Source organism: Rhinolophus hipposideros (genome assembly GCF_964194185.1).
Source record: "Rhinolophus hipposideros genome assembly, chromosome: 6".
NCBI lineage: Eukaryota > Metazoa > Chordata > Mammalia > Chiroptera > Rhinolophidae > Rhinolophus > Rhinolophus hipposideros.
The window spans coordinates 43,187,847-43,214,522 of NC_138052.1; the positions used below are offsets into that span (position 1 = coordinate 43,187,847).

Below are 26,676 nucleotides of genomic sequence, written 5' to 3' on the forward strand. Positions count from 1 at the left end.
TATTACATTATTGCTGATAACAGCCAGAGTTAAAACAACATAAATATTAAGTAATAGTGGAATAGTGGCTAAATCTGGTAATCGTATTTAGGGAAGTATTGCGAAAACTTTCAAATTCTATTTACTTATAATAAAAAGGAAATGTTTATATTATACCGTTAAGTAAACGAATAAGAATTCAAATATACATAATGTCCATATATGAATGAAATCACACTCATAGGATAAGAATAGGAGGGAAATACCAACTTTTGGTGATTTTAAATTTCTCTCTGTTTTTCTATAATGTTTTTATAATGTAATATAATCCATTGTAATAGTCCCATAAACATAAAAAATTGTCGAATGAACGATTAAGAATCGTATCAGTGATTTCTGGTTCTATAAGTAGAAGCCATCTTAAAAAGTAAAGTCATTTACAATGTATCAGGTAATAATGTAGATGAATCTTCCACCAACACAAATGACATAACCAAAGAGTAACTTTTTTCTTCATTTACTTTGACATATTTTAGACTGTGTACGGAAGTTTAAGTGTTGTCAGATAAGCATAGAAGAAGGCAAAGGAAAACTCTGGTGGAACTTGAGAAAAACTTGCTATAAAATAGTGGAGCATAACTGGTTTGAAACCTTCATTGTCTTCATGATTCTGCTCAGCAGTGGGGCACTGGTAGGTGACGTGATCGGCTCCTTTACCTGTACCTGAAACCCTTTAGCTTTTCCTTCAATGTACTTCCTATTACATGTTTTCCACAATAAGTTTTTTGTGAGGGTGTGAGACATCGTGTGATGTTTTTAGTACAGTTGTGAGAGGCTCAGGAAATAGCAATGTTTATTGTTCTGGAGTAGGCCTCAGATTGAATCAAACCCAGAACAATATGGTTTTTGTAATATTTAAAGAAGCCTCTTTTTTACTTTCAGTCATCAGAGACAGTTATTTTTAAGACTGACTATGTAGACATGATATGGGATTATCAGCTAAATATCAAACTGCTTAACATAAACTTCATTGCTGCAAGGAGCTCAGCTGTCTTATGCTGATTCACTAGTGCCAATCATAGTGAGTGGTAAATAATAGACTAATATAATTACTGACTAGTAGCAAAGTGAATGTATTACAAACTTATTTTATAATAATTTATAATCAAACTTATTATTTAATAATAAGTTTGATTTCATTCAACAGAATGGTCAATTTGGTCAAAATATTGAAGAATATAATGAAAACATTTTCCCATTTGGTAATATAAACATAGTTGCATTTCTTTTATTTTTTAATTAGTCAATAGTGTTTGTTATGTCGATTTCAATACAAGGATTTTGCATGGTATCTGGAAGCCTCTAAGCCCACCTGTGATTTGACTAAGAATCCTACATCCTGCCATGTAGTCAGAGCAAAGAGGATCAGTCCTGTGTTTTAAGTGCCACATAGAAAGGGAACTGTGAAGTCCTGTCAGTGACAAGTGTCCTTGCTGTATTAGCTCTTGGTTGTCAAGTAACACCCAGTCAGAGCTCACCAAAGTGCGTCAACATGCTGGGACAATGGCTGGTCTCTGAGGGGCTTCCACCTTCAGCTATAAATTGAGCTGAAAAGCCTTTAGGCTTTGTATTAAGCCCTGGTCACAAGCCCAGATGCCACTTTTCTTCAAAACAGAAAATTCTCCTTTGTCGTTAATCCAGACCACTAGGTGATTCTGATAGTATTTCCTGTAAAGGGATTGAGTTAAATAAATGCTCTTTTCATCCCAGAAGTTCCAAGGGCTCCTGCAACTGAGTACCCCAACCCTTCCCAAAGAGCTCTGCAATATGATAGCAGAGGGAGCTTCCAGACATACACTCCCCATCCCACCCCCAATCCCCCTCCACACACACACACACTCACACCCAGATTTCACATATGTGAGAGAGAGAGGAGAAAGTGAGAAATTATAATCCAGTTTCCTTCCCCCTGATAAAGGGGCTTCTTGCCTTATTGTTTACGTTACTGAAAGGATACATTCCAATGATTCTCCACTACACAAATGAGGTCTACTTGCAGATGACTTTCTGCCTCCTGTTCTAAAGAGAAGCAGCTCTTTTGACTGATACCAACATTTTTAAATTATTTAAATTTACTGGTTGACTGAAATCTCCAGTCAGCAGTCATTTGCATACAAATAGCCATAAAGTAAAATACAGGCTGGGAAACACAAAGCACGTAAGAAGAGGCTTATAGCACATTTTTCTAATAAGCTATCAATTACAAACAGTTTATGATCATAAAATTTAATGGGATTGTTTTCTCTTACAGGCCTTTGAAGATATATATATTGAGCAGCGAAAAACCATTAAAACCATGTTAGAATATGCTGACAAAGTTTTCACTTATATATTCATCCTGGAAATGCTTCTCAAGTGGGTCGCGTATGGTTTTCAAATGTATTTTACCAATGCCTGGTGCTGGCTCGATTTCCTGATCGTTGATGTGAGTATTCTGCACTTTCTTGTATTATTCTGTTGGCCTGTGGTGCTATATGCTAGTCCTCACGCTAGTCCTACTATGGTCTGGCACATGGGAGGTACTGGGTAATTACTGTCTTCATGGGCCCAAACACAAAAATGATGATTCTCATTTTCCCAATGAGAAGAAGCCCCAACCCATATTTTTGGACAGTTTAAATGCATGTACTTTCATAGATGAATCAGCCAAATGCTGTTATAATTATTGACTTAGTTTCAAATTACTATTTAAAATCCCAAGTTATACAAAATAATATATGAATGCAGTTTTGCTTTGTTACTCTTACATTTCACATAAGAATTGTATTTAAATTTTGCACAGGCATCTTTGATATTAGTGTCTTTGTTGTCACCAAAGACTATTGAGAAGTGTTTGTCCCACAGATGGATGACTAATTAAAAAGAAATTTGAAAGTCTAATAGCAAGAGACACTTCTTGATTTGTATGATGGTTACCAGAATATGAGAAGCTTTTAAAAATGGGACATGAGGTTACTTCCTGATTCCTGTGGGAGAATTTTGAGGAAAATCTCACTTTTTATTCACAAATATAAAATCATAAGTGAACAAAAAATATTTAAGTAATTTTTATTTAGTTTGGTGATTTACTTCTTAAAAGCTTTTTAAATTAGTAATTCATTCAGAATGGATAGGCTAGAACTGAAAGACCTTTTTGTCTAGAAAAGACTAAGGGAGCCAATGGGGAGAGGGGACAGGGACATGGGGGAAGGGACAGGATGATACTCACAATCAACATAGAAGAGGAAGACGCTGGAATTTTCAGGAAAGCACAATGTGTTTAAGATAATATTCTGTTGATTGTAATAATTCCTTGGTTGGCAATTAAAGGCATATTTTGATATGTAAATTTACCTATTATTTTAGCAAAAGAAAAAAATGGACCGTTCTTGGATAAAATTATTTTTCAGTTTCAGGTGAAAAAAGTAACTTTTAATCTAGTATGAGCTTTCTAATCACCAAATGGAAGGGGAAATTTTCATAAGGAATAAAGAGAATTCATTGAATTTAAGAGAGAAAGATATCTTTTTTTCCCCTAATCTGCTTAAAGCAAATCCACGTTAAATATAACATATAAAGAAAGCTACATGCAGAATTACATCAAACAGTTTTCTGGCAATAAAATAAGACAACAGCTAATACTTAAAACCACCTATGTTTGGACATTACAAACAATGGAGAAATATACCAATACTATAATAATTCTTTTATTCATATAATGAGATAGATGATACTTTTTCAAAAAAATTGTCTGTATGTGGTTATGATACATTGGTAAATTTATAATAAAAATATCTATTATTTAATATAACTATGTAATAATAAAGGCATTACATCAACACTACCTGAATATAAAGAAATTTTTAAGAGAAATCTAGTCTTGAAGCTGGTGTTTATATTACCTGACATATGTACCTTCTTAATATTGAAGAAAACTATTATATTAAACTAATCAATACTTGGCTTTATATCAATATATTTATTGAGCATTATTTTGTCACTGAAGATACTAATATGAATGTCATTTTTCTGGGCCTATGGGAGCTTACAGTTGACTAGTGAGGACAGATATGTATACAACTAAAAGATGACATCTGTACTAGAAGTGATATTCACTTCAATGAGGGCGGAGGAAAGTCTTGATGAGGGCTGTGCAGTGTGAGAGCTAGAGTTTGAGGGATGAGAGTGTCAGCAGGTACCTATGAGGGGAGGGACACCAAAGCACTGTGACAGGTATGCATGCTTGCAGGGCCTGTTCAAGAAACAAGCAGACCTAGAGGATAAGCACAGTGCCATAGAGAGAGGGAAAGCATTCTGTATGGAGATGATAAGATAAGAAAGGTAAGTTGGAGAAGAGGTTGAAGACCATGAGATGCCATCCAAAGAGATTTAGACCTATGATTTAGAAAAGAAGAAGCCATTGAAAATTATCTATGTAAAGTGACAAGAGAAGCTTGCTCTTTCAGGGAAAGAAATTTTGTGGAGGTGATATTGATGGAATAAAAAGGGGATTATTTAGAGACCAAAAGACCAGTTAGGAGATTGCTCCAGAAAGACAAAAAGTACTAAATGTATCTCTTTTGCACACTTAGCTACACAAGTCACATAACATTGGATATTTTACCACTTCTTTTAATTAGCCAATAAATACTGCCTTTGTTCAGAATTTTTTTCTTATTCTAACTTTTAATTTATCCTTTAATTTTCCTATCTCTTTTTGGTTCTGTCTTCAGAGAATGTAAGGAAATATAGGTCCTCATATTTTATATGAGAAAATAAGCACAATAAGTGATAATTCAGTAACTGTTTTTCAGTTGTCTGTGAAGAGGAGATTTACAAAGCCTAAAAGTTTAGATTTTTATGAAAAATACCTAAACCACTTAAGATAAATTTTTATACCTCAATTTTTTCTAAATTTAAAGGTTTCAGTATTTCAGATTATATGTGCAAAATTAGTTTGAATAAGTCAAGTTTTGTTGTAAAAATTTTGTTTCATTTATTTTTCTTAAAAATATATGTTTTTTTCAGGTATCCAATAATACCATACTCTTAAATGGTATATCACACACCTATTTTTCATTTATCTGGTTTTGAAATTCGGGGTACTTTAGAAGAAAATATCTTTTCTTAGCTTATACAGGTTTAATGAGTTTTCTATGTATTTTCAGAAGAAATCAGACATTTTTGTGCCATCTATGACAGTTACACTTTTCTTTTTTAGCTGAGAATTTAAAACTTTTATCAACTATATTAGTCATCTGTATAAATGATTAAAGAAAACATTTTTCTTACAATTTATAATTAGCAAATACTAAAATCTCAGCTCCTTTGAGTTAATTATTTTAATTTGATCTAATTAATGAGTTTTCACCCTCACACTAAAATTTACAGAAAGGCAATGCCACTGTGTAGAGGCCTACATTTTTCTGAATGTGTTTATGTTCAGATTCAGCAATGGTTTGCATAGTTTACTTGTACTAAGTTTTAATTCCCTTTCAGGCCTGCTAAATAATATGAGAAGTGATACAGTTTTGCAGATAAAGATCTGTAGATGAAGATTACATGTCTGTGTCAATTCTTTTTCTTCTTTGACATTTAATTTGAAAAAAATGTTCTTGTTAAGAATCTTGAAAAGAGAACATGTATAGTTTCTTTTTCATGTGTTTATAGCAGTGGTTCTCTAACTGTGGCTCACAAATCAGTATCTTTAGACTTCACCTGGGAACTTGAAGAAATGCAAATTTTCAGGCCCCACCCCAAACCTGCTGAATCAGATTCTGACAGGGATCTATGTTTTCAACAAGCCCTCTGGGTGTTTTTGATACTACTGGTTTATTGCCTAGAGCAAGGTTGAACTGTGTAAGTATTTTCATCTTTAAATAAGAAAATTGTGTTGCTTTTTCTGCATAGGTCTCATTGGTTAGCTTAACTGCAAATGCCTTGGGTTACTCAGAACTTGGTGCCATCAAATCCCTCAGAACACTAAGAGCTCTGAGGCCACTGAGAGCCTTATCCCGGTTTGAAGGAATGAGGGTAAGACCAAATGCTTTAGAGTTTGTTGGAATTATAATTAAGAACAGACTGACATTTTGTACTTTAAAAATGGCAAATCCTTGGAGAATTTGTGTCTTCTACTTCATAGTGACGTAACCAATCCATTAGTAATATTTGTCAGACATCCATAAACTTAACACTGTTGGAGACATTCACAGAATATAATGCCTGAGTGATTGCTTCTAAGTAGATTTTTCACTCTATGGGAAATCTCTATCATGTTGTGTAGACTCCTCATGTGAGTCAAGATTAATTATGTTCATTCCGCTTATAAATGTGCAGAAAATCCCACTCACTGAAATTTAAGACCACCAAGTCATTTCTCATTTCTTCATTGCTCTATATGGTGTGTTTTGAGCCTTTCAAAGTCCGAAGGTGGCCTTTTAGCTTTCAAACACAAGCTGAGATGGCTAGGAGATAGGTCAACTGTTGAAATCTAACACTCATTTAGAAAGGTGGTTGTCATGCGGGGCGGTCTGCGGGGTCTCATCTCCCGCTCCCCACATAAGAACCCAGGATGTGATGAGGCCAAAAAGGAACACCCACGGAGCCATAGGTAGGGGAGTTTTACCACTATATTCTCGCTGGCGGCCGGGTTGGAGACACAGGAAGCAGGAGCCACACTGTCCGCAACCCGCCGTCCTAACTGCAGTCTGCTCTTGTCAGCCAACATCTTCTTGCTAGCGCCCATTTTCTGCTAGCGTAACCACGGCAGTTATGTTAGTAGCCAATGGCTCAGTGGTTACAGCTGTCAGCCAACTAGCCACAGCTGATGGCCATCCAATCACAGTTGATGGCCATTTACTACCTGAGCCAATACCTTTTCACATGAGGCCAAGAGCCTGGAAACTGCTTTCTGGGGCTCTATCCCCATAGTGGTACAAAGGAACAGGGAGGACTATGTGCTGTGCTTTGTCATCCCCTGGGGCACAAAACCTGAGACCAAATACTCTCTGCATTGAGGAAATGATGATGCCTGTCTCAGTGGATTTAGTTATTTTAAAAGGAACTTTTAAAAAATGATGCTTTTTGTGATATTTGAATATAGTTACTTAGGGCTTTCTGTGAATGTCGCAAACATAACCAGAAAAGAATGGTGGGTGTAGGTGTGTCTGCCCGTGTGTTTGTGTGCACATGGTTGCACAGAAAGGTATTGTTAGCCTTTAAGTTCTTTTCACTTTACCAATGTAAAATTACTGTTTTTGCAGTAGTATTTTTATTTTAAAAAATGGAATCAGGGGCTGGCCCGGTGGCACAGGGGGTTAGAGCTCCGTGCTCCCAACTCCGAAGGCTGCGGGTTCGATTCCCACATGGGCCAGTGGGCTCTCAACAAAAAACAAAAAAATAAATAAAATATATAAAAAAAAAAAAAAAAAAAAAAAAAAAAAATGGAATCAAACTTTCAGTATTAGTATAATTTTCATGTTTTCATATATAAGAACCTAAATTCCTAGTACTTCCATAGATTCGACTCCCTTGGAAAACACATGCATTATTTCTTTGCTATCTGACTTTTTTAAAAAGTTATAATTGTATCAACCAGTGTCTCCTCACATTTGCATAGTAGAGCATTCCTTGTGGTAAACTTAAAAATGAAGTGTCAAGTACCTCTGAGTTATCAAAGACAGTTGAACTTCTAATATAGCAATTTAACGTGGTAATAAATTATTTAAAACTTTATTCCATTTAAAAAATATATTAAAACATTATCCTTTACTGAACAAGTTCCAGGTGCTAATTTGAAGATGAATTGTGCCTTTTGTCAAGTACCCTTTTGGTATCGTTGCTATAAGATACTGTTATTAGTATATTTATATGTGTGTATATATTTGTATATATTGTATTCCCATAACGGATTTCAGGAAGGCTAATGCATGTACTTCTTATATTTTACATGTCTATTCATTGACAAGTCTATTTCTGATGTTGGTTAGGTGTGCTTGTACAGAACAAGATACTTAGCTACATATTTACTTGTGGGATAATTAAGAAATGTTCTGAAAAAGGTTTCTCAAAAGCCATGGTTAACTGAGAAAGTTGGAAATGACAAAGCCACCAAATGAAACCCTTGTACTCAAATTTGTAATATTTTATGAAAATATAGCTGCTCTGAGCGAAGCCTGTGCTCTGATTATTGTAATACCTCATTTTATAATTTGAGAATTTTCTTCTGAAAGGGATTCCACAAAGGAGGCTCTTTAGAGCCAGAGAAGTTAAAAAACTTGCTCCAAAGCACACAGCTAACTTGTGATATGAACTGGAATTCATTTCCAAACCTGACTTCCAAACCCTTTCTCCTCATCACATGTTCAATCTCCACACTCCGATCACTTTGTTCCCGACATTCATTTGCAAGATGACTCTACATTACATTGCTTGGGAGGAGAGTCCTGGCTTATACTTGCTTCTCAGAATAGTTATTATTAGTGTTCCCTTTCACCCTAGAAATTCACCCTCAAGTGTTGTCTTTTAGTCTCAAATTATGGATAGTAAATTTCATGGTTTACATGATTATTAAAAATTGTGAAATTCTCATGATGACATTACTTCTGTCATGTCACTATTTGTGCTCTTAATTATTCTTTGCATTTATAATTAGTTTCATTATTTGATTAACGTTTACTACATGTATGGCCTTACCTCTTGACAAAGCACTCTACAATTTAAAATTTGATTTATGCCATTCTTAGTATAATTAAAAATTTTAGTCAGAACTACCAAAGACTAGTTGCTGCCCAATATTTAACTTTAAGAACAGATATACTTTCTATCTTTTGACTGTTGTTCTTTTTATTCTGTTTAAAAATAGGTAAAGTAAATATTTGTTGTTGACTTTTCACCTATTTTTCCTTCTCATTTTTGTGCCAGGTTGTTGTCAATGCTCTTTTAGGAGCCATTCCATCCATAATGAATGTACTTCTGGTTTGTCTGATCTTTTGGCTAATATTCAGTATCATGGGAGTAAATCTCTTTGCTGGCAAGTTTTATCATTGTATTAACTACACCACTGGAGAAATGTTTGACATTAGCGTGGTCAACAACTACAGCGAATGTAAAGCCCTCATAGAGAGCAATCAAACTGCCAGATGGAAAAATGTGAAAGTAAACTTCGATAATGTAGGACTTGGATATCTTTCTCTACTTCAAGTAGTAAGTGCCACTTTATTATTCTCTGTGATGTATTATTAAAATGAATCTAATATTCTTCTTTCTCTGTATTTACAAATACATACTTCCTCAGGACCATCTGCCTAGATTTTTCCTCAATCATTGCTGAACTATCTTTTCTTTCTCGTGTTGAAAGTGGACAACTCTGCAATGTTTATAATCTCCCAGACTATGCATTAGACCCCAGCACCAGTCCTTTATGACTGAGATTTCTATTTAGGTTTCCATTGTTCCCCCAACCCCACCCCATCTCTACTCTGAGCAAAATAGAAGCATTGGCCTTAGTGTGGAGTTGGAAAGGTGTGGAGGAGTTGTAGATTTCTGTACTCTTTCTCAGGTACTGGAGAGTATAGGTACCCTCATGAAGTCTCCACGCACCCAACCTGACATAACCCAAACTCCTTACACCTCTCGCACAGACTGCTACTCTATTCCCCTCTTCCTGCCTGCTGCTTGAATAATTTCAGATTGGAAGATTGCTCTCTTGCAAACAAAAACCTTCCTATCCAGTCTGTTATATCTGCTATCCATTCATAAAAATTAATTCAACTCCTCAACAGACCACTGTACCCAGATATTATCCACCCACGCAATACCCAAAAAACTATATGAATATGATAGAAGCAGATCCTGTGACACTAAGGAACTGTAAAAAGTGTACAAGACTTTTGTTCTCAGGTTACTATTACATTGGTGCAAAAGTAATTGTGGTTTTTGCAATTATTTTTAACCTTTTAAACCACAATTACTTTTGCACCAACCTAATGTGTCCACACTAAAAAACACAAATATTTAAAAGAGTAAATTGCAGTTGAATGTAATGTTTGTTTTCAGATTAGGAATCTGCTTCTTCTTATTTAATACTGCCTCAAAATATATAGTATATTCATCAATATTAAAGAGAATTTCAAGAACAAAACATCACGATTTGTGATTGGTGATAATACCATTTAGAAAAGAATACATAGGAAAGGAAGCATTATGGTCAAACCTTGCACCATGTTTTTAAACTTGTCTGATGCTAGTACTACATACATGAAATTATTTCATCAAATTTCATGTTATAGTATAGATACATCAGAGTCAAATGTTGTTAATTGGTTTTATGATAGCATATTGCTTATGATAGCATATTGATTTAATTATAGATGTGAAAGATACATATAAAATTGTTACACAAGAATATAACGTTGAAGTATTTTCAAAGCACATATTATAAAACTTTGCCCAAAGTGTTTCAGTATTAACCCCAAGCTATTGTATATGCCTGTTTTGACTGAATCTTGATCAATCAATCTGATACTTAATTAGTTTTTCTAATATTGTAATTTGTGGGGGGGAAAGAAATTAAATGATGTGACTTCTTTACAGGCCACTTTTAAGGGATGGATGGATATCATGTATGCAGCTGTTGATTCACGAAATGTAAGTCTATTTAGAGGGAAAGTTGTTTAATTTGATCCAGTAAATATTTCCAGGGTTGTATTTTAGTGATATCGTCAATAAAATAAAACCATGGATCAATTTATAGAGCTCACCTATAATACAAAAATAAAATATTCAACCTAATGTTTTTCTCTACTCACTATGAATCTTTTAACATATTTTCTAGTATTTAGCATAGCACCTGACACTTAAAGAATTGTTGACTGTTTTTTGCAAAATGAGGCATTTTATTTTTGGCTCTGATAGTTATGGCCATTTTGTGCACTGAAGCCTTCACAGACATGTTTTTCATTTCTCACAGATTTCCTTCAGCTTTTGATCTTCCTTGTAATAAAAAAGGATCTAGCTAATGGTGGAAAAAACAAACCGAAAGCAAAACAAGCAAAAGACTTAGTACTGTGTTTTTCTCTGGGAAGTAAGATTTTTGTGTTAGAAGAAAGGGGCTTTCACAAACTATCTTATACACATCAGCACTTTTGAAAACTTTTGTGCAGTTTCTGTTAATTTCTCATTGTACAACAATGAGGGAGGAAATCACATTTTGGGGAAAAAAGAGATTAGCTTCTGGTATATTTCCAGAGCATAGTAATTAAGCCCAAAATGTTATTTCCCAGCACCAATAACTAGGTGTAACTCAGAAAGAATTCCTGAGGTTTGTTTTTTTTTCCCTAGTAAAAATCAGAGAGCTCAAGAGCTAAAACCCCTGCATTGTATCTCTATAAGTACCATCAGGTATCCCACTTAAGGTATCTCACTTTTTTGAAGATTAATAATAGTGTATTATTATTTACCATTCACTATGCTAAGGACTTTTTTATAGTATCTCATGTAATCCCAAATAATAATCTTAGCATGTATTTGATATTAGTTCCATTTTACCATGGAAGCAAAGAGGCTTAACATGTTAAATGGTAGAACATGTTTTTGAACTCTGACCAAAAACAATGGGCTCATAACCACTTTCTATAATAGTCCCTACCTATTGATAACTTCATTTAAAGTTCTCTCTACCTTTGTCAATGACCTACAGGATATGCAACTTACTTTCAGTTTCTTTCTTAATAACTTAGCACAGACTGTCTGCTACATAACTCCTTGTCATGCAAGCACTTTACAAAAGATGGAATCCAATTGCTCACTAAAAATTATGAAAAGTTGCTCACTCTTTCTCTCATTAATCAACAGAGAAATGCAAATTTAAACCAAAATGAGATGTCACCTACAATATTAAAAAGTTTGACAATACCAACTGCTGCGAAGGATAAACAGGAATAAAAACTCCTATACCTTGCTATTGGGGAAAAAAGTGGATAACTAATTCCTTAAAAAAGCTAGGAATTATCACATTATTTGATAAAGTTCAAGCTTTTCTTTAACCCTGCAATTCCATTTTTAGCTATATCCTACAGAAATTTGTGCATTTGTAGGAGAATCAATGTACAAGAATGAACTATTTTTTTTTCCCTTAACAAAAAACTGGAAACAGATCAAAAGTAGAAGAAATAGACAAATAATTGAGTTTTATACAATGATGAAAATTGTATATGAATATAGTATACACAACAATGTGGATGAATCGTAAAAATATAATAGAGTTGTAACAAATGTATCTACTAGAGAAAGTGTAGACATAATTAACCTATTGCTCAAAAATACTTAACTTTGGTGTTAACTCCAAAGAAAAAGCAAAAAAAATAATTATCATAAAAGTGAGGATAATGATCACACCTCGCAGGAATGGTGAAATTTCTATTTGGGAAAGAAGCTCCAAGGTTTCCTAAGGGCCTGGCAATGTCCTGGGTTGTGAAATTCACTTTATAACAATTTATTACATTTTACACTTACATGCTGTGCACTTTTGTGTACGTATTGTATTTAATTTTAAAACGTTTAAAATATCATTACTACACACACAATAAATGAAATGAAAGTCTCATCAAGAACAGCATTTTTATAATATTTCTGGTATTTTCTATTTTACCCTATTTCATTTGGGGAAAAAAATGTCGTGGGACACCGGTTAGCTCAGTTGGTTAGAGTGTGATCACACCATGGTTGCCGGTTGTTCAATCCCCACATGGGCCACTGTGAACTGCTTCCTCCTTTAAAAAAAAGAAAAATGTCATGTTGGCCATTACTCTCTAAATTGATATCACAACACAATGAGTCATTACCTGTATCCATTACCTCCTGTTACTGGTTGTGCTGATTTGAACAATATCATGTGAGACCTGACAAATAGATTACAACCAAAGCACAAACCATCATACCTTTTTTTTTTTAATCAAAAGTGTGCTGGACAAAAGAGGGTATCATTGTTAGAGAACCAGTGCCTAAGGCCTACTTAGTAGGATGAATCTAGACGCATACTGAGAATGGAAAGATCCTGCTGCTATACTGTCCACACATACAATGGTTCTGACCTATCAGAAGAAATGTGTAATAGAATTCACACCTTTACAGTTAGCTATTAGTATTGGCCAAGCACTGTTTTAAGTTCTTTTCATATAGTAATATATTTATTACTACCCAACTACCATGTGAGGTTTAGGTTTCATTATTTCCGTTTTACAGACGAGGAAACTAAGTCAGAGAGTAACTTTTAAATATTTTAATATAGAATAGATTGACTCGAACATCTCTTCTATAGGAAGAGAAAATCCTCACTTTGCATGCCCTGTTAGGGTGCTTGTAAATTGCATTCACAATCTACATATTTATTGGGTGAAATTAGTTTTATTCCCAGTGATTGAGACATGCTTTGAGAATTGCAAATCCACTGATGTTCTGTTTATGAAACAAGTATTAGGTCTAATAGTTATCATTCTTCATATTTTTTGTAGGTAGAATTACAACCCAAGTATGAAGACAATCTGTACATGTATCTTTATTTTGTCATCTTTATTATTTTTGGTTCATTCTTTACTCTGAATCTTTTCATTGGTGTCATCATAGATAACTTCAACCAACAGAAAAAGAAGATAAGTATACTAAAACTCCATTTTTGCTCTAAAATGTGAACTGAACATGTCATACTGTTTCCTTGTGACTCCAAAAGGCAATCACCAAAAAGAAAGAATATTAAATTCAAAAATTTGAGAGATGTAATCTGCTATCAGTTTTTAAGTAATTAATAATTCAGAGAGCATGTTTTGATATTTCCAGTATAGAAATCTGATTGACTAATATGGCATAATTTATATGTTGAATATATGCATCTCTATAAATACAGACATTAATTCACAACTTTAGAATGTGGGGCCAATTTTCACACAACTACTAAGGAGGATTTTGTAGCTAGCAAAGAACGTGATTTTAACATGTTTTATTTTCATTTCTTTACTTTGGAGGTCAAGACATTTTTATGACAGAAGAACAGAAGAAATACTATAATGCAATGAAAAAACTGGGTTCGAAGAAACCACAAAAACCCATACCTCGACCTGCTGTAAGAATAACATACTTTCATCACCAGTAAAAACTATATTATCTATCACTTTCACAACCCAATTTGCTAGATACTAGTATTTTTGTGAATTTGCAAAACAAAGTGTTACCTTAACAAATGTGACTAGCTAGACTAAATAGTCTAAGCATATGTATTTTATATATTCAATATGTATTTCAAGTAGAATATATATATACACACATATATATACACATATATATATATACATATATATATATATATACATATATATATATATATATGTATATATATATATATATATATATTTCAGACTTATATGCCAGTAGTATTACATAGGCTTGATGTCATTGAGGAGCTTCTAATAATGTAAAGAGGAAAACACATCCATACATATATATGTTGAATTATTGAATATTCTCAGATGTAGTGGGGACCAATTGGGATAATTGGTACCTCTCAGATATGCCCCATTTTCTGTCCAACTCTGTAGATTGAATGGGATCATTAATGAAACAATTAACAGGTTTTGCTTTTTGGGGTTTTTGGGGTGGGGGTGTTAAAAAACCCTCATATTTCCCCCCAAGCATCTTGCCCCTAAATCAGATAACATGATTCTTTTTATGACTTTTTATGGTTATTCCAATTGTATATATGCCAGTTGCTGCTGTCTGTTTAGTTGCCTCAGGGAATTATTGTCAGGAAAAGTCCCTGAGCTCTTCCATCATGCCTGAAGGAATGCCTCAGGTATTGTCTCATCACTCCTCCCTTAAGGTACACGTGGGGCCAGTCAATCCAGGCTTCCCCAGGAGTTGAGACCCTATGAATAGATTAGTAATAATATTTTGTAAGCCAAAAGCTCAAAGAAAGTAGGTAGCTATGTTGGATAAGACATAAGGAATGTACAGTTTGAACCTAGTCTTTGAGAAATAATACAGTTTGAATGGGTGGGAAGGAAAGCAGAGTACATTCTATCTATGAGAAAATGTATGTTCCAAAGCCATGAAAATAAATATTTTAGTTGAGAATAGTGACACATTTGAATAAGTGAAAAGTAAACACAGATTTTTCTGGGTTAAATGAGTCAAGGTTACCATTATGAGTCTAAAGAAATTGATCTCAATTCAACAATACAAGTGCAATATAGTTAAAAGAACAACATGGTAATGTGAAAAAAAAAAAGATTTTTAGACATTGGTATGAGAAGATGTTAGAGACAAAATAACACTGGGTGTTAGATTAAGAAGATGAGTCCATAATGTGGGATCATGCCAATAGGACTAAAACACAGGAGATAAATGAGCCAACAAGAAGATTCAGTGGGATGAGAAAGCTATAAAATATAGGAAAAGAAGGAAGACATGTAGATAATGAAGAATCTAAAACAGCTGATGTGTTGTGGAGTTTCATGTATGGTTCCACTAATATAAATGAAAGTCTGATGAATGTATTTGGAAATACAGATTTAAGTCCTCTGAAGTGTCAGACTGAGATAAGTATTTTAGAGTTGTCAGACACAACTCAATTGAGCTCTTTGAAAGATAATTAGAATAGAGAAAAACAAAAGTGCTAAGCGTGAAGCCTTGAGCACTTCACCATTACAGGAAGAGGTAAACCAACGAAGGAATGAGATTGATCAATAAGGCAGTACATATAGTGAGATATATGACTGAGAAAATTTCAAAAAGAAAAGAGGCTCTTTATTTATATCAAATGACATAGATTTAGGGGTAGGGGTGCATGGGAAGAGATCAGTGCATTTACCTAGAATATTATTGATGACAATTTGGAAAATTAGGAAATGATCTTGTAAAATCCACCCATTCATTCATTCATTCATTCATTCATTCATTCATTCAAAATCCACCCATTCAGTCATGCTAAGCATTTGGAATTGAATATTGAACAACATAGAGTCTATTTGGTGCAGCAAATTGTAATCCAATAGTCACACCAACAAATAGAAATATCCAAGAAAGAAACAAAGAACACACTTGGCTGTGAGAACTGATGAGAGAGAGAGAGAGAGAGAGAGAGAGAGAGAGAGAGAGAGCTGATTAATAAGGAAATTAGGGAAGGATTCATTGAAGTGATGCATAAGCTCAGGACTGATGAAGAATAAGAAAGTATCAATAGCCAAAGTGGAAAGAGAAAAGCCCTTTAAGAGAAGAGGGATGCACATGGCCCTGAAATAGGAAGGCCAGTGAGGCTGGGATGCAGAGTGCAGGGATTCTTTTGAGTCACATTGAGAATGATGAGATTAGGATGAGCCAGACTTTTCTGGGCTTCGTTATCCATGCTCAAGAGTTGTCTTTGTCCTTAGAGCAATAGGAAGCCACTGAAGGGGACCTGGTCTGTTTGAGTTTTGTGAAGACACTCAACCAGTATTGAGAAAGGCACTGGTTTTGCATTGTAGACTTGTTTGGGGGCTATTTCAGAGATGGTAAGTAGCCTGAACCAGAGTGGTGTGGAGGTAAATAAAAGTGAATGGATTTGTGAGCTATCACAGGAATGGAATTAAAAGGCTTGTCTGCAAATTGAATATGAGAGTTGAAGAAGGAAACAACAAATATTACTTCAGAGTTTTTGTCTTACACAACTGAATGAACAATGGTGTCACGCAGGATACAAAGTAGGCAGATGAATGGAGAGAAAATTGGAGATACTAGTTTGTGGAATTTGACAATCAAAAGAAGGGGTGGAAACTATATGGTCATGGACCCAAAGGTACTTTTTATTGATCATGCTAATATGAAAATAAACACCAAGTTTTTGCTTTTAAGCAATTTTGAGCCCCCTATATTCTAGGTGCTATATTTGAGAGAAAAATGGCACTGCTCTGTCCTTGCAGACCCCCAAATAAGTAAACGTGAAAATTAAAATTAAATAAGAGTAAATAATTTACAATACAGTGTCATCAATTTTATGACAAATGTAACCACAAAGTTTTCTAAGAGCACAGAGTGCTTAAAAGTTAAAACTGAGTTAGAATTCACCAGACAGAGAAAGGGTGAAGGAAGTCAGTTTCAGAGGAGACCAATAAACAAGATAAAAAGATTTGATAGAAGAGTGTTAGGAAATATCAGAAAAATAAACATAAGAGGAACATAACCAGACTTGGAAAAGGAAACTGCAGTAAACAAGAAGGAAGGATTTGGAACTGTAATTAAATGCATTTATTAGGTTGAAGGAGTCCAGGAAGGACAAACCCAGATGAAGCAAGAGAAGTCCAATCCAGCAGGTCAAGTATTCAAAGAGTAAAATATGACAAATGAGTGATGTTTGATGTCCAAGAATTTCAATAGGGAGTAATGGATGCCTCTAACCAGGGCGAGGCATAGAAATCCAGTCCTATGAAAGTGTCTGGGAAAGCAGACTATGACGTGTATAGGCAGCAGAATCAGTCGTTCTAGTTGAGAAGGTAGAGAAGACAGCCTATCAAATGAACCTTAGTCAAGGTTCATGCCCTAGAGAGCCTGAAATACGAAGCAGATAGAGGCAAAAAAGAACAAAGCATGGTCCAATTAGCAAAACTGGTTTACAAGATGAGGACTTAACTTCATAAACAAGACATAAGGCCATGCAGTGCTTGGAAACAACGTCCAAATTAAATAGGGGAAAGGTGAAATATCTGAATTGTGAACTGTAACTTTTTAAAGATAATTTTATTCTTACAGAAGAGTTATCCCATATAATCTTCACTTAGCTTTCCCTTTTTTTAACATCTTACATAATGATTGATCAGTTATCAAAACTAAGAAATTAATGTTGGTACAATACCATTAAATAAAATACAGAACTTAATTGGATTTCACCAGCTGTTCCACTGATGTTCTTTTTCTTGACCTATAATTTTTAAAACATCTTCTCAGTTAAACCTTACAGTGAAACTTAAGATGCTATGGCTTTGAGCTGATAATATAAAGGCAATCAGTAGAAATAAAGACAGGAAAAGCTGGAGAATTATTTATTTATTAATTCTTCAAAGTTAATTTTGATACCTACCCCCAACCCATGGGATATCAAAGATTTATTGCAGTGGCAAATATTGACTGACTGTCCATCATACACATGATGATGTTCTGAGCAATGAGAACATAAGTAATTCTTAACATAAAGTCAGTTTATAAAATCGGTATCATGAACAGTATAAATAAAACTAATACATTTGAAAAGAGTCGGATCTTCCAACATACCAAATTTTCTTCCAAGTGCAAGATAAACATGATGTTTTTACAAAAGCTGCATTTTCATATTGCTGTATTAAAATCAGATGAGTTGAACTTGATTATTTTCCCCCTTTCTAAATGAACTTTTACATATTGTTTGATCTAGAACAAATTCCAAGGAATGGTCTTTGATTTTGTAACCAAACAAGTCTTTGATATCAGCATTATGATCCTCATCTGCCTCAACATGGTCACCATGATGGTGGAAACTGACGACCAGAGTCAAGAAATGACAAACATTCTGTACTGGATTAATCTGGTGTTTATTGTTCTGTTCACTGGAGAATGTGTGCTGAAATTAATCTCTCTTCGTTATTACTATTTCACCATCGGATGGAATATTTTTGATTTTGTGGTGGTCATTCTCTCCATTGTAGGTAAGAAGTGATTTCACTCAATTAAGGAAGTTAGTAGTAATAATTTGTGTTTTAAAACTTTGAAAGCGTTCTTCACTATCATCTTCATACATACAGAAATTTCAAATAAAAGTCTTAACAGTCCATTCTTCAGCTTTTCATATCTCTAATTACATGTCTGCATGAAGTGATGTGTAAAAAAAAAGAATCTATATTTTTCAGCTTTCATCGTCTTATTTTAAAAGACAGTAACTGCAACTTTGGCCTAATACTCCTATACTCGGTCACACTACTCTCGTAGGGCCAAGTATTGCTTAGAATAAACAATTAATACACACATACACATATAAATCACTGAAAGTAGTCAAACAGTCCATAAATGAGATCTCCTTGATAATTGGAATAGTGCATATGTGTGTTTATATGTATATACATGCATATGAGCTTCATCCTATCTTTGAGTTCAGATAGTTTTCGGTGGTTTGTAGTATTCTTCAGATATAGACATTTGTTCCAAAATTCAAAGCAGATTCATTGTCATTAGTATATATTAAGCATTTATATAAGATTTAAGACAAGGTTCTGCCTATTTGAGGAAAGAGAACATACACATCGAGAGAAACATAGCATTGAGCTATTTATATACTTTCTCTGGTGAAATAGAACTTTGAAACAATATGCCATTCCATTTAATCCTCACACAAGTGCTATTTGGTAGTAATACAGTGATTAAACGATGAGAACCCTAGGAGTCATACAGACCTGGCCTGGGACTGCCGTATTTCTACTACTTACCAACTCTGTGACCCATGGCAGGTTACCTCACCTCTCCAATTCCTGGTTTTCCAAGTAATATTTCTGTAAAGTATTGTTGTGAGGATTAAATGAGATTATGTATGTAAATGCACGTAGCACTGTTCCTAGCACAAAGAAAAGACTCAGTAAATGTTAAGTTTAAAAACAACAAAATCATTGAGTGATACATAAAGTCAAGGGCCAGAATTCAGTCCCAAAGTATGTCTGTTTCCAAAGCCCAAATTCTTCCTTGTAAATCAGTCTATCACCTCCCAAATAAAACAGACCACAGGCATCTCAGAAGAATGAGAACTCTTGTCTTTCCAATTCAAAACCACATGCTTTATCCATTAGTTCTTAGGTGAATACCGGCACTAGTATTTTAGAAATATAAATCCATTTCTGTGTTTGGCTGCCGTATACTTTGTGACATCTTTAGACCTTCAGTGGTGGAGTCTTTCTTTTGATAGATGTTTTTCTTGAATTAGAAAAAATGGCTATTAATACCGTCAGTTAGTTAAAAGGTGTTAATGTTGGAACACCAAACATGCCACTTTCATTTTGCTGAACAAATATTGCGTATTTGTGTATGTATATATATAAATGTATATGTACATATATGTATATACACGCAATCCTTACAGCCACATTTTGTAAAACTAGCTAGTGTTTATCTTAGCAACGTAAATTGTCATTTGCTGCTACTAAATGTAATACTATGTTTGTTGTTGTTTTCCACAGGCATGTTTCTGGCTGAGCTGATAGAAAAATATTTTGTGTCCCCTACCTTGTTCCGAGTGATCCGTCTGGCCAGGATTGGCCGAATCCTACGTCTGATCAAAGGGGCCAAGGGGATCCGCACGCTGCTCTTTGCGCTGATGATGTCCCTTCCTGCGTTGTTTAACATCGGCCTCCTGCTCTTCCTGGTCATGTTCATCTACGCCATCTTTGGAATGTCCAACTTTGCCTATGTTAAGAGGGAAGTCGGAATTGATGACATGTTCAACTTTGAAACCTTTGGCAACAGCATGATCTGCCTGTTCCAGATTACCACCTCTGCTGGCTGGGATGGTTTGTTGGCACCTATTCTCAACAGTGGACCTCCTGACTGCGACCCTGAGAAAGATCACCCTGGAAGCTCAGTTAAAGGAGACTGTGGGAACCCATCTGTCGGGATTTTCTTTTTTGTCAGTTACATCATCATATCATTTCTGGTTGTGGTGAACATGTACATCGCCGTCATCCTGGAGAACTTCAGTGTTGCTACTGAAGAAAGTGCAGAGCCCCTGAGTGAGGATGACTTTGAGATGTTCTACGAGGTTTGGGAGAAGTTTGATCCCGATGCCACCCAGTTTATAGAGTTCTCCAAGCTCTCTGATTTTGCAGCTGCCCTGGATCCTCCTCTTCTCATAGCAAAACCAAACAAAGTCCAGCTCATCGCCATGGATCTGCCCATGGTCAGTGGGGACCGGATCCACTGCCTCGACATTTTATTTGCCTTTACAAAGCGTGTTTTGGGTGAGAGTGGAGAGATGGATGCCCTTCGAATACAGATGGAAGACAGGTTCATGGCGTCGAACCCCTCCAAGGTCTCCTATGAGCCCATCACAACCACTTTGAAACGCAAACAGGAGGAAGTGTCTGCTGTTGTTATCCAGAGGGCTTATAGACGCTACCTCTTGAAGCAAAAAGTTAAAAAGGTTTCCTCTCTATATAAAAAGGACAAAGGGAAAGAAGTTGATGGAACACCTATCAAAGAAGATGCCCTCATTGATAAACTAAACGAGAACTCAACGCCAGAGAAAACTGATGTGACTCCTTCCACCACTTCTCCACCTTCGTATGATAGTGTGACCAAACCGGAAAAAGAAAAATTTGAAAAAGACAAATCAGAAAAGGAAGACAAAGGGAAAGATGTCAGGGAAAGTAAAAAGTAAAAAAAGAAACAAAGAATATTTCATTTTGTGATCTATTGTTTACAGCCTGTGATGGTGATGTATTAGTGTCAACCGGATTTCCACAGGAGGTCTATGCCAAACTGACTGTTTTTACAAATGTATACTTAAGGTCAGTGCCTATAACAAGACAGAGACCTCTGGTCAGCAACCTGGGACTCAATAAACCAGAAAAAAACAGCATTGACAGGAGGTTTTTGTTTTCACAACCAGCTGACACTGCTGAAGAGCAGAGAGGTAATGGCTACGCAGACTATAGGAACCAATTTAAAAGGGGGAGGGGAGTAAAATTTTTATGTAAATTTGATATGTGACACTTGATAATAGTAATTGTCACCACTGTTTATGTTTAACTGCCACATCTGCCATATTTTTACAAAATGTATGCTGCGAATTTATCACTTTTTGTTTTAATTCACAGGTTGTTTACTATTATATGTGACTATTTTTGTAAATGGGTTTATGTTTAGGGAGAGGGATTAAAAGTAAGGAATAATTACATTCCTCTATTGTATAACCGGATATATTTTAAATGAAGGCATGCTGCACTTATTCATACATTTAAAAAAATCATATCACAAAAGAGTTTACTTCTTGTTTCAGGATGTTTTTAGATTTTTGAGGTGCTTAAATAGCTATTCATGTTTTTAAGGTGTCTCATCCACAAAATTTTTAATGTGCCTGTAAATGTTCCATAGAATTCACAAACATTAAAGAATTATTTTATTTTTACATAATTCATTATATGTACATGTATATATGTATATATGTATATGTGCGTGTGTATACATATATATGTACACACACACACACCATTACACAGTCATTCAGAGTCCCACAGCATGACTATAACATGTTTGATAAGTGTCCTTTGGCATAAAATAAAAATCCTCTATCAGTCATTTCTAAGAACCTGAATTGACCAAAAAGCATCCCCCACAACCACTTTATGAAGTTGATTCTGCTTTTTTCTGCAGTATTGTTTAGCCATCTTCTGCTCTTGGTAAGGCTGATACAGTATATGTCAATTTAAAAAATAAAAGTCTGCTTTGTAAATAGTAATTTTACTCAGTGGTGCATGTTTGAGCAAACAAAAATGATGACTTAAGCACAGTATTTATTGCATCAAATATGTACCACAGTACGTATAGTTTGCAAGCTTTCAACAGGTAATATGATGTAATTGGTTTCATTATAGTTTGAAGCTGTCACTGCTGCATGTTTATCTCGCCTATGCTGCTGTATCCTTCTCCTTTCACTGTTCAGAAGTCTGATATGAGAAGCCATATGTCAATGGTGAAGTGAAACCAATTGTTCTACCAAGACCTCATCCTTCATGTCATCGAGCAATAGGTTGCAGCAAAGAAGAGCTTCTTGCTTTTTATTCTTCCAATCTTAATTGAACACTCTATGGTTAAAAAGCCCAACTGTACAAACATGTTGCAAGCTGCTTAAATCTGTTGAAAATAATACGGTTAGAGTTTTCTAAGAAAATATAAATAATGTAAAAAGTTCATTTTATTTTCTTTTTCAGCCTTTTGTACATAAAATGAGAAATTAAAAGTATCTTCAGGTTGATGTCACAGTCACTATTGTTAGTTTCTATTCCTAGCACTTTTAAATGAAAGCACTTCACAAAATAAGAAACAAAGACTAAGATGCAGTGTAGATTTCTGCTTTTTTATTAGTACTGTAAATTTTGCACACATTTCAATGTGAAACAAATCTCAGATTGAGCCCGACGTTTATTTGCTTTCAGATAGTAAAGCCTTATCATCAGAAGCAGCTTAAGGAAAGATCAGTTGATACTCTTGGCTTTGCTTGAATCAGATGTTTCCACCTAGTCTTCATAGTGAGAAAACCATCAGTCTTCTCCAGTGTTTGTTTCTACAGATAGATCTTATTCTTACTGACCCATATGGCATTAGAACTGTATCAGCTATGATATGGGATCTAAGCTCTTTTTTCCCCCCACAAAGTCAGGTAGTGAAATTATATTACCAGTTACAGCAAAACATTTTGTGTTTCTTTCACAAGCAACATTAAACATAGATTATTTATACTAAAGCTATTGACTTGTAGTGTGTTGGTGAAATGCATGCAGGAAAATGCTATTACCATAAAGAACGGTAAACCACATTACAATCGAGCCACAAGAATAAAGGTTTTGCTTTTGTTTTTGTATCTAATTGTTCTGTCTTTGTTTCTATCTTTGAAATGCCACTTAAAGGTAAATTTCTGTCATGTAAAAATGATCTATCAGAGAAAAAAATAAATGTAAGGAATACACATGAAATATAATAATTCATCTTTAAATTTTTTCATGGAATGGAAATTAATTAAGAAGAGTGTACTGGATATCTAGTTTTATTATTGGCCAAAAACCTTGATATGGTGTTGGGTAGAGTAGTGGAAAGTTACAAAAATTAATAAAAAATTGACTGACATTTTAAGTTGTGCATCCTTTCCTACACGTCTACCTACTGTTTTCTTTAGTTTTGTTTTTCTCATTTTCATTTTCGTTCCTTCCCTATGTATTCTTGATCTACTCTTCTATATAGTTGTCTATCCCTTCCTTGGGTTCTCAGTATTTTTCATTCAGGATATTCTCGTGTCTTTTCTGTTCACCAAATGTCCTGGCTATGTGGAGCTAAGAGATTTGTGCACTTAGATCCCCAGTAATCTCTTGTCACTATAGAAAGTTCACATAACCTCTCTCTATTCAATTCTATAATTCCCTTGGCAAAAATTCTGAGTGAGCCTGCCTCCCAATGCTTCATAATACATAAAGTTCTCGGTTGAAACAGATTTCGTTTTCCCATTTAATTAGGGCAGTTTGTGAAGCGTTTCTCAATTCAGATTGCATATTAGAATTGCCCGAAATGCTTAAAAAGAATGCTAATGTATGCAGCAGGACCAGACCACTTGAACTCATATCTCCGGGAATAAGACTTAAGCATCTAATTTTTTTTAAGGTTCCCATTGGTGCTGATTCATACTAAAGGAGAAAAGTCAATGAGTTAAGTTTTCCTCGCCCAGTAGGAAAATATATTCTCCAGAAAACTCCTCTGTTCTCTTGGAGCTTCATTATATAACTCATCATGTATAAAATGAGGTTTCCGATATGATGGCTTTGGGGATGTTTATCTTGTAGTATGACACTGATCCATTTATATTAGGGGTTCTTTTCTAGGATTGTACTTTTCTAGGATAGTAGGAATGGAATTCCATCAGAATAGTTTATTCAAATTATATGTACACACACACACACAACATAGCACCCCAACCATCCCTAGCACAGACTGTGTGAGATGAATATGGGGGTGGTATGAATTCATAAAATAGCTCCCCTCCCCAGTGAATCCTGTGTGCCTTATTGTGTAAAAACCATTAATCTGGAGCAGCTCACGTTGGCCATTATAAAACATGTCTGGTTTGTCATTATCAAGTCACAAATCTAAACAGAAAAGACTCCCATTCTCAGGTTCTCCACTCTTGAACACCTCTAACCATCACTTGTTTTCCTGAGTTCTGATAATACTGATCAATTTACAAAGAGAAGAGAATAGCAAAGAAAAGTGGGGAGGGGATGAAAATGGAGAGGAGAAGGAAGAGGGCAGAACAACCAGGGAAATAAGAAAAGGAGAGGAGTATAAGAAATGGGAGGGGATGCTCCAAACATTATCCTCTGGATAAAAAGTATTTTGCTATCAAAATCTACAGCAATGGTGGGGAGAGGGGAAAGGAAGTAGCATGAGGGAAAGAAATTTTGCTTAGTTTTCAATATATTAGATACATAATTAAAAATATGTCTCTCCCATTTTTTTCAAAGATAAAACACCTATGAGAAAAGTGAAGAGGACATTATACAAGTAAATGTTACAATGATTGCATGGATAATGTTCTTTTCTTTCATCTGACCTAAATAAATATTCGAGTGTCTACAACATATCATCTTTGTGATAGGAGCTGAGAGATCGAGGATGAATATAACTGTCCAAAGGAAGGCTGTAGCCAGCGGTAAAGAGCCTTGAAAGTCATGCTGAAGAGTCTGGATTTTATTCTGCTGGCACTGAGCAGTGATTATTTGCCTTTGAGCAGTAGACTAAGCAATGAAATCAGTTACATCTGTCTCTGATAGTCATCTGATAGTAATAAGGCTACTTTGCCCATTCTTTACTAATATTTTACAGAGATCTCACTTTCCCATCTATTTTTAAAAATGTCTGTGTTCTTATCTTTTAGTTCATATTTTTTAAAGAAGATACCTTGATTTAAAAAAAAAATCCAATCTGTCATTGTCTGTTAATAGCCTACTTTAACCTTACATTTATTTTATATACAGATATATTTTTATTTTATCACCGTATTTTGTGTTGTTTATTTTTCAAGTTTTTTTCCTTCTTGTCCTCTTTTGCATTAATTTTGTTATCTTTATTTTCTTGCCACCATCTCTGCTGTTTGAAAAATACCCAATATCTTCCTTATTTCCTTCTCTTTCTCTTGCTTCTTTTTATAATTGATTAACTCTAAAATTTTGGTATGTATACTTAATTAGTAAAATGGAATCAATAGTTGTACCCTTATCTGGAACAATGAAGTTCCCTAGAATGATTACATATCATTGCCCACTATTTATGTTACTTTTGTCTACTATTTTTTTAAATTTATTAGTTTCAGGTGTACACGACAAGGTAATACTTAGACACTCATCATTTATATTCCTCACACTGTGAACCCCCTCCCCCATCCACTATCCCTCCAACCTCGCACCGAGCCATCACATTATATATATAAAATTATAGTTGGCACTATTTTAATTCTACTTTATCTGACACCCAACAAATTAAACAGTGTAATGATGGGGGATTTGTATAGGCAGTGCTTTTTTAGACTTACGTGTTAATTTCTTTCCTCAAATTTGCTTCTGCCTACTTCATTTTGTGTTCTATTTTATTTTTAAAATATATGAAGAATTCCATTAGTAAGGTCTGTAGGTAGCAGCAAAGTAACTCAGTATTTCTTTTTCTGAAAATGGCTTTATTTCAGCCATATTTTTAATAGATTAGCTTAGATTATAATTTCTTTTTTTTCTTCTTTTTTGAGTCTAGTTATGAATTACGTTTATTAATCTGATTCAGAATTTATGCTAATGTAATTTAAAGATTCAGATATTTATTATCATCTTTAATTCAGGGAAATTCTCAGCTTTTAACATCACAAATATT

General features: G+C 34.6%; 1 protein-coding gene across 4 annotated transcripts in view; it reads left to right on the forward strand.

The window, feature by feature from the left end:
• Positions 1–23,895, forward strand: part of LOC308499294 (sodium channel protein type 2 subunit alpha) — a 134,520-nt gene extending 110,625 nt beyond the window's left edge. For all 4 annotated transcript variants that reach the window (XM_081052431.1, XM_081052434.1, XM_081052432.1 and 1 more), the window contains exons 19-27: positions 516–670; positions 2,291–2,464; positions 5,929–6,051; positions 8,941–9,222; positions 10,612–10,665; positions 13,530–13,667; positions 14,030–14,134; positions 18,449–18,719; positions 20,235–23,895. In XM_081052431.1, coding sequence (XP_080908557.1) covers positions 516–670; positions 2,291–2,464; positions 5,929–6,051; positions 8,941–9,222; positions 10,612–10,665; positions 13,530–13,667; positions 14,030–14,134; positions 18,449–18,719; positions 20,235–21,430 — 2,498 coding nt within the window. In that variant the 3' untranslated portion in view covers positions 21,431–23,895. The remainder of the gene's footprint in view (positions 1–515; positions 671–2,290; positions 2,465–5,928; positions 6,052–8,940; positions 9,223–10,611; positions 10,666–13,529; positions 13,668–14,029; positions 14,135–18,448; positions 18,720–20,234) is intronic.
• Positions 23,896–26,676: the final 2,781 nt, after the last annotated feature.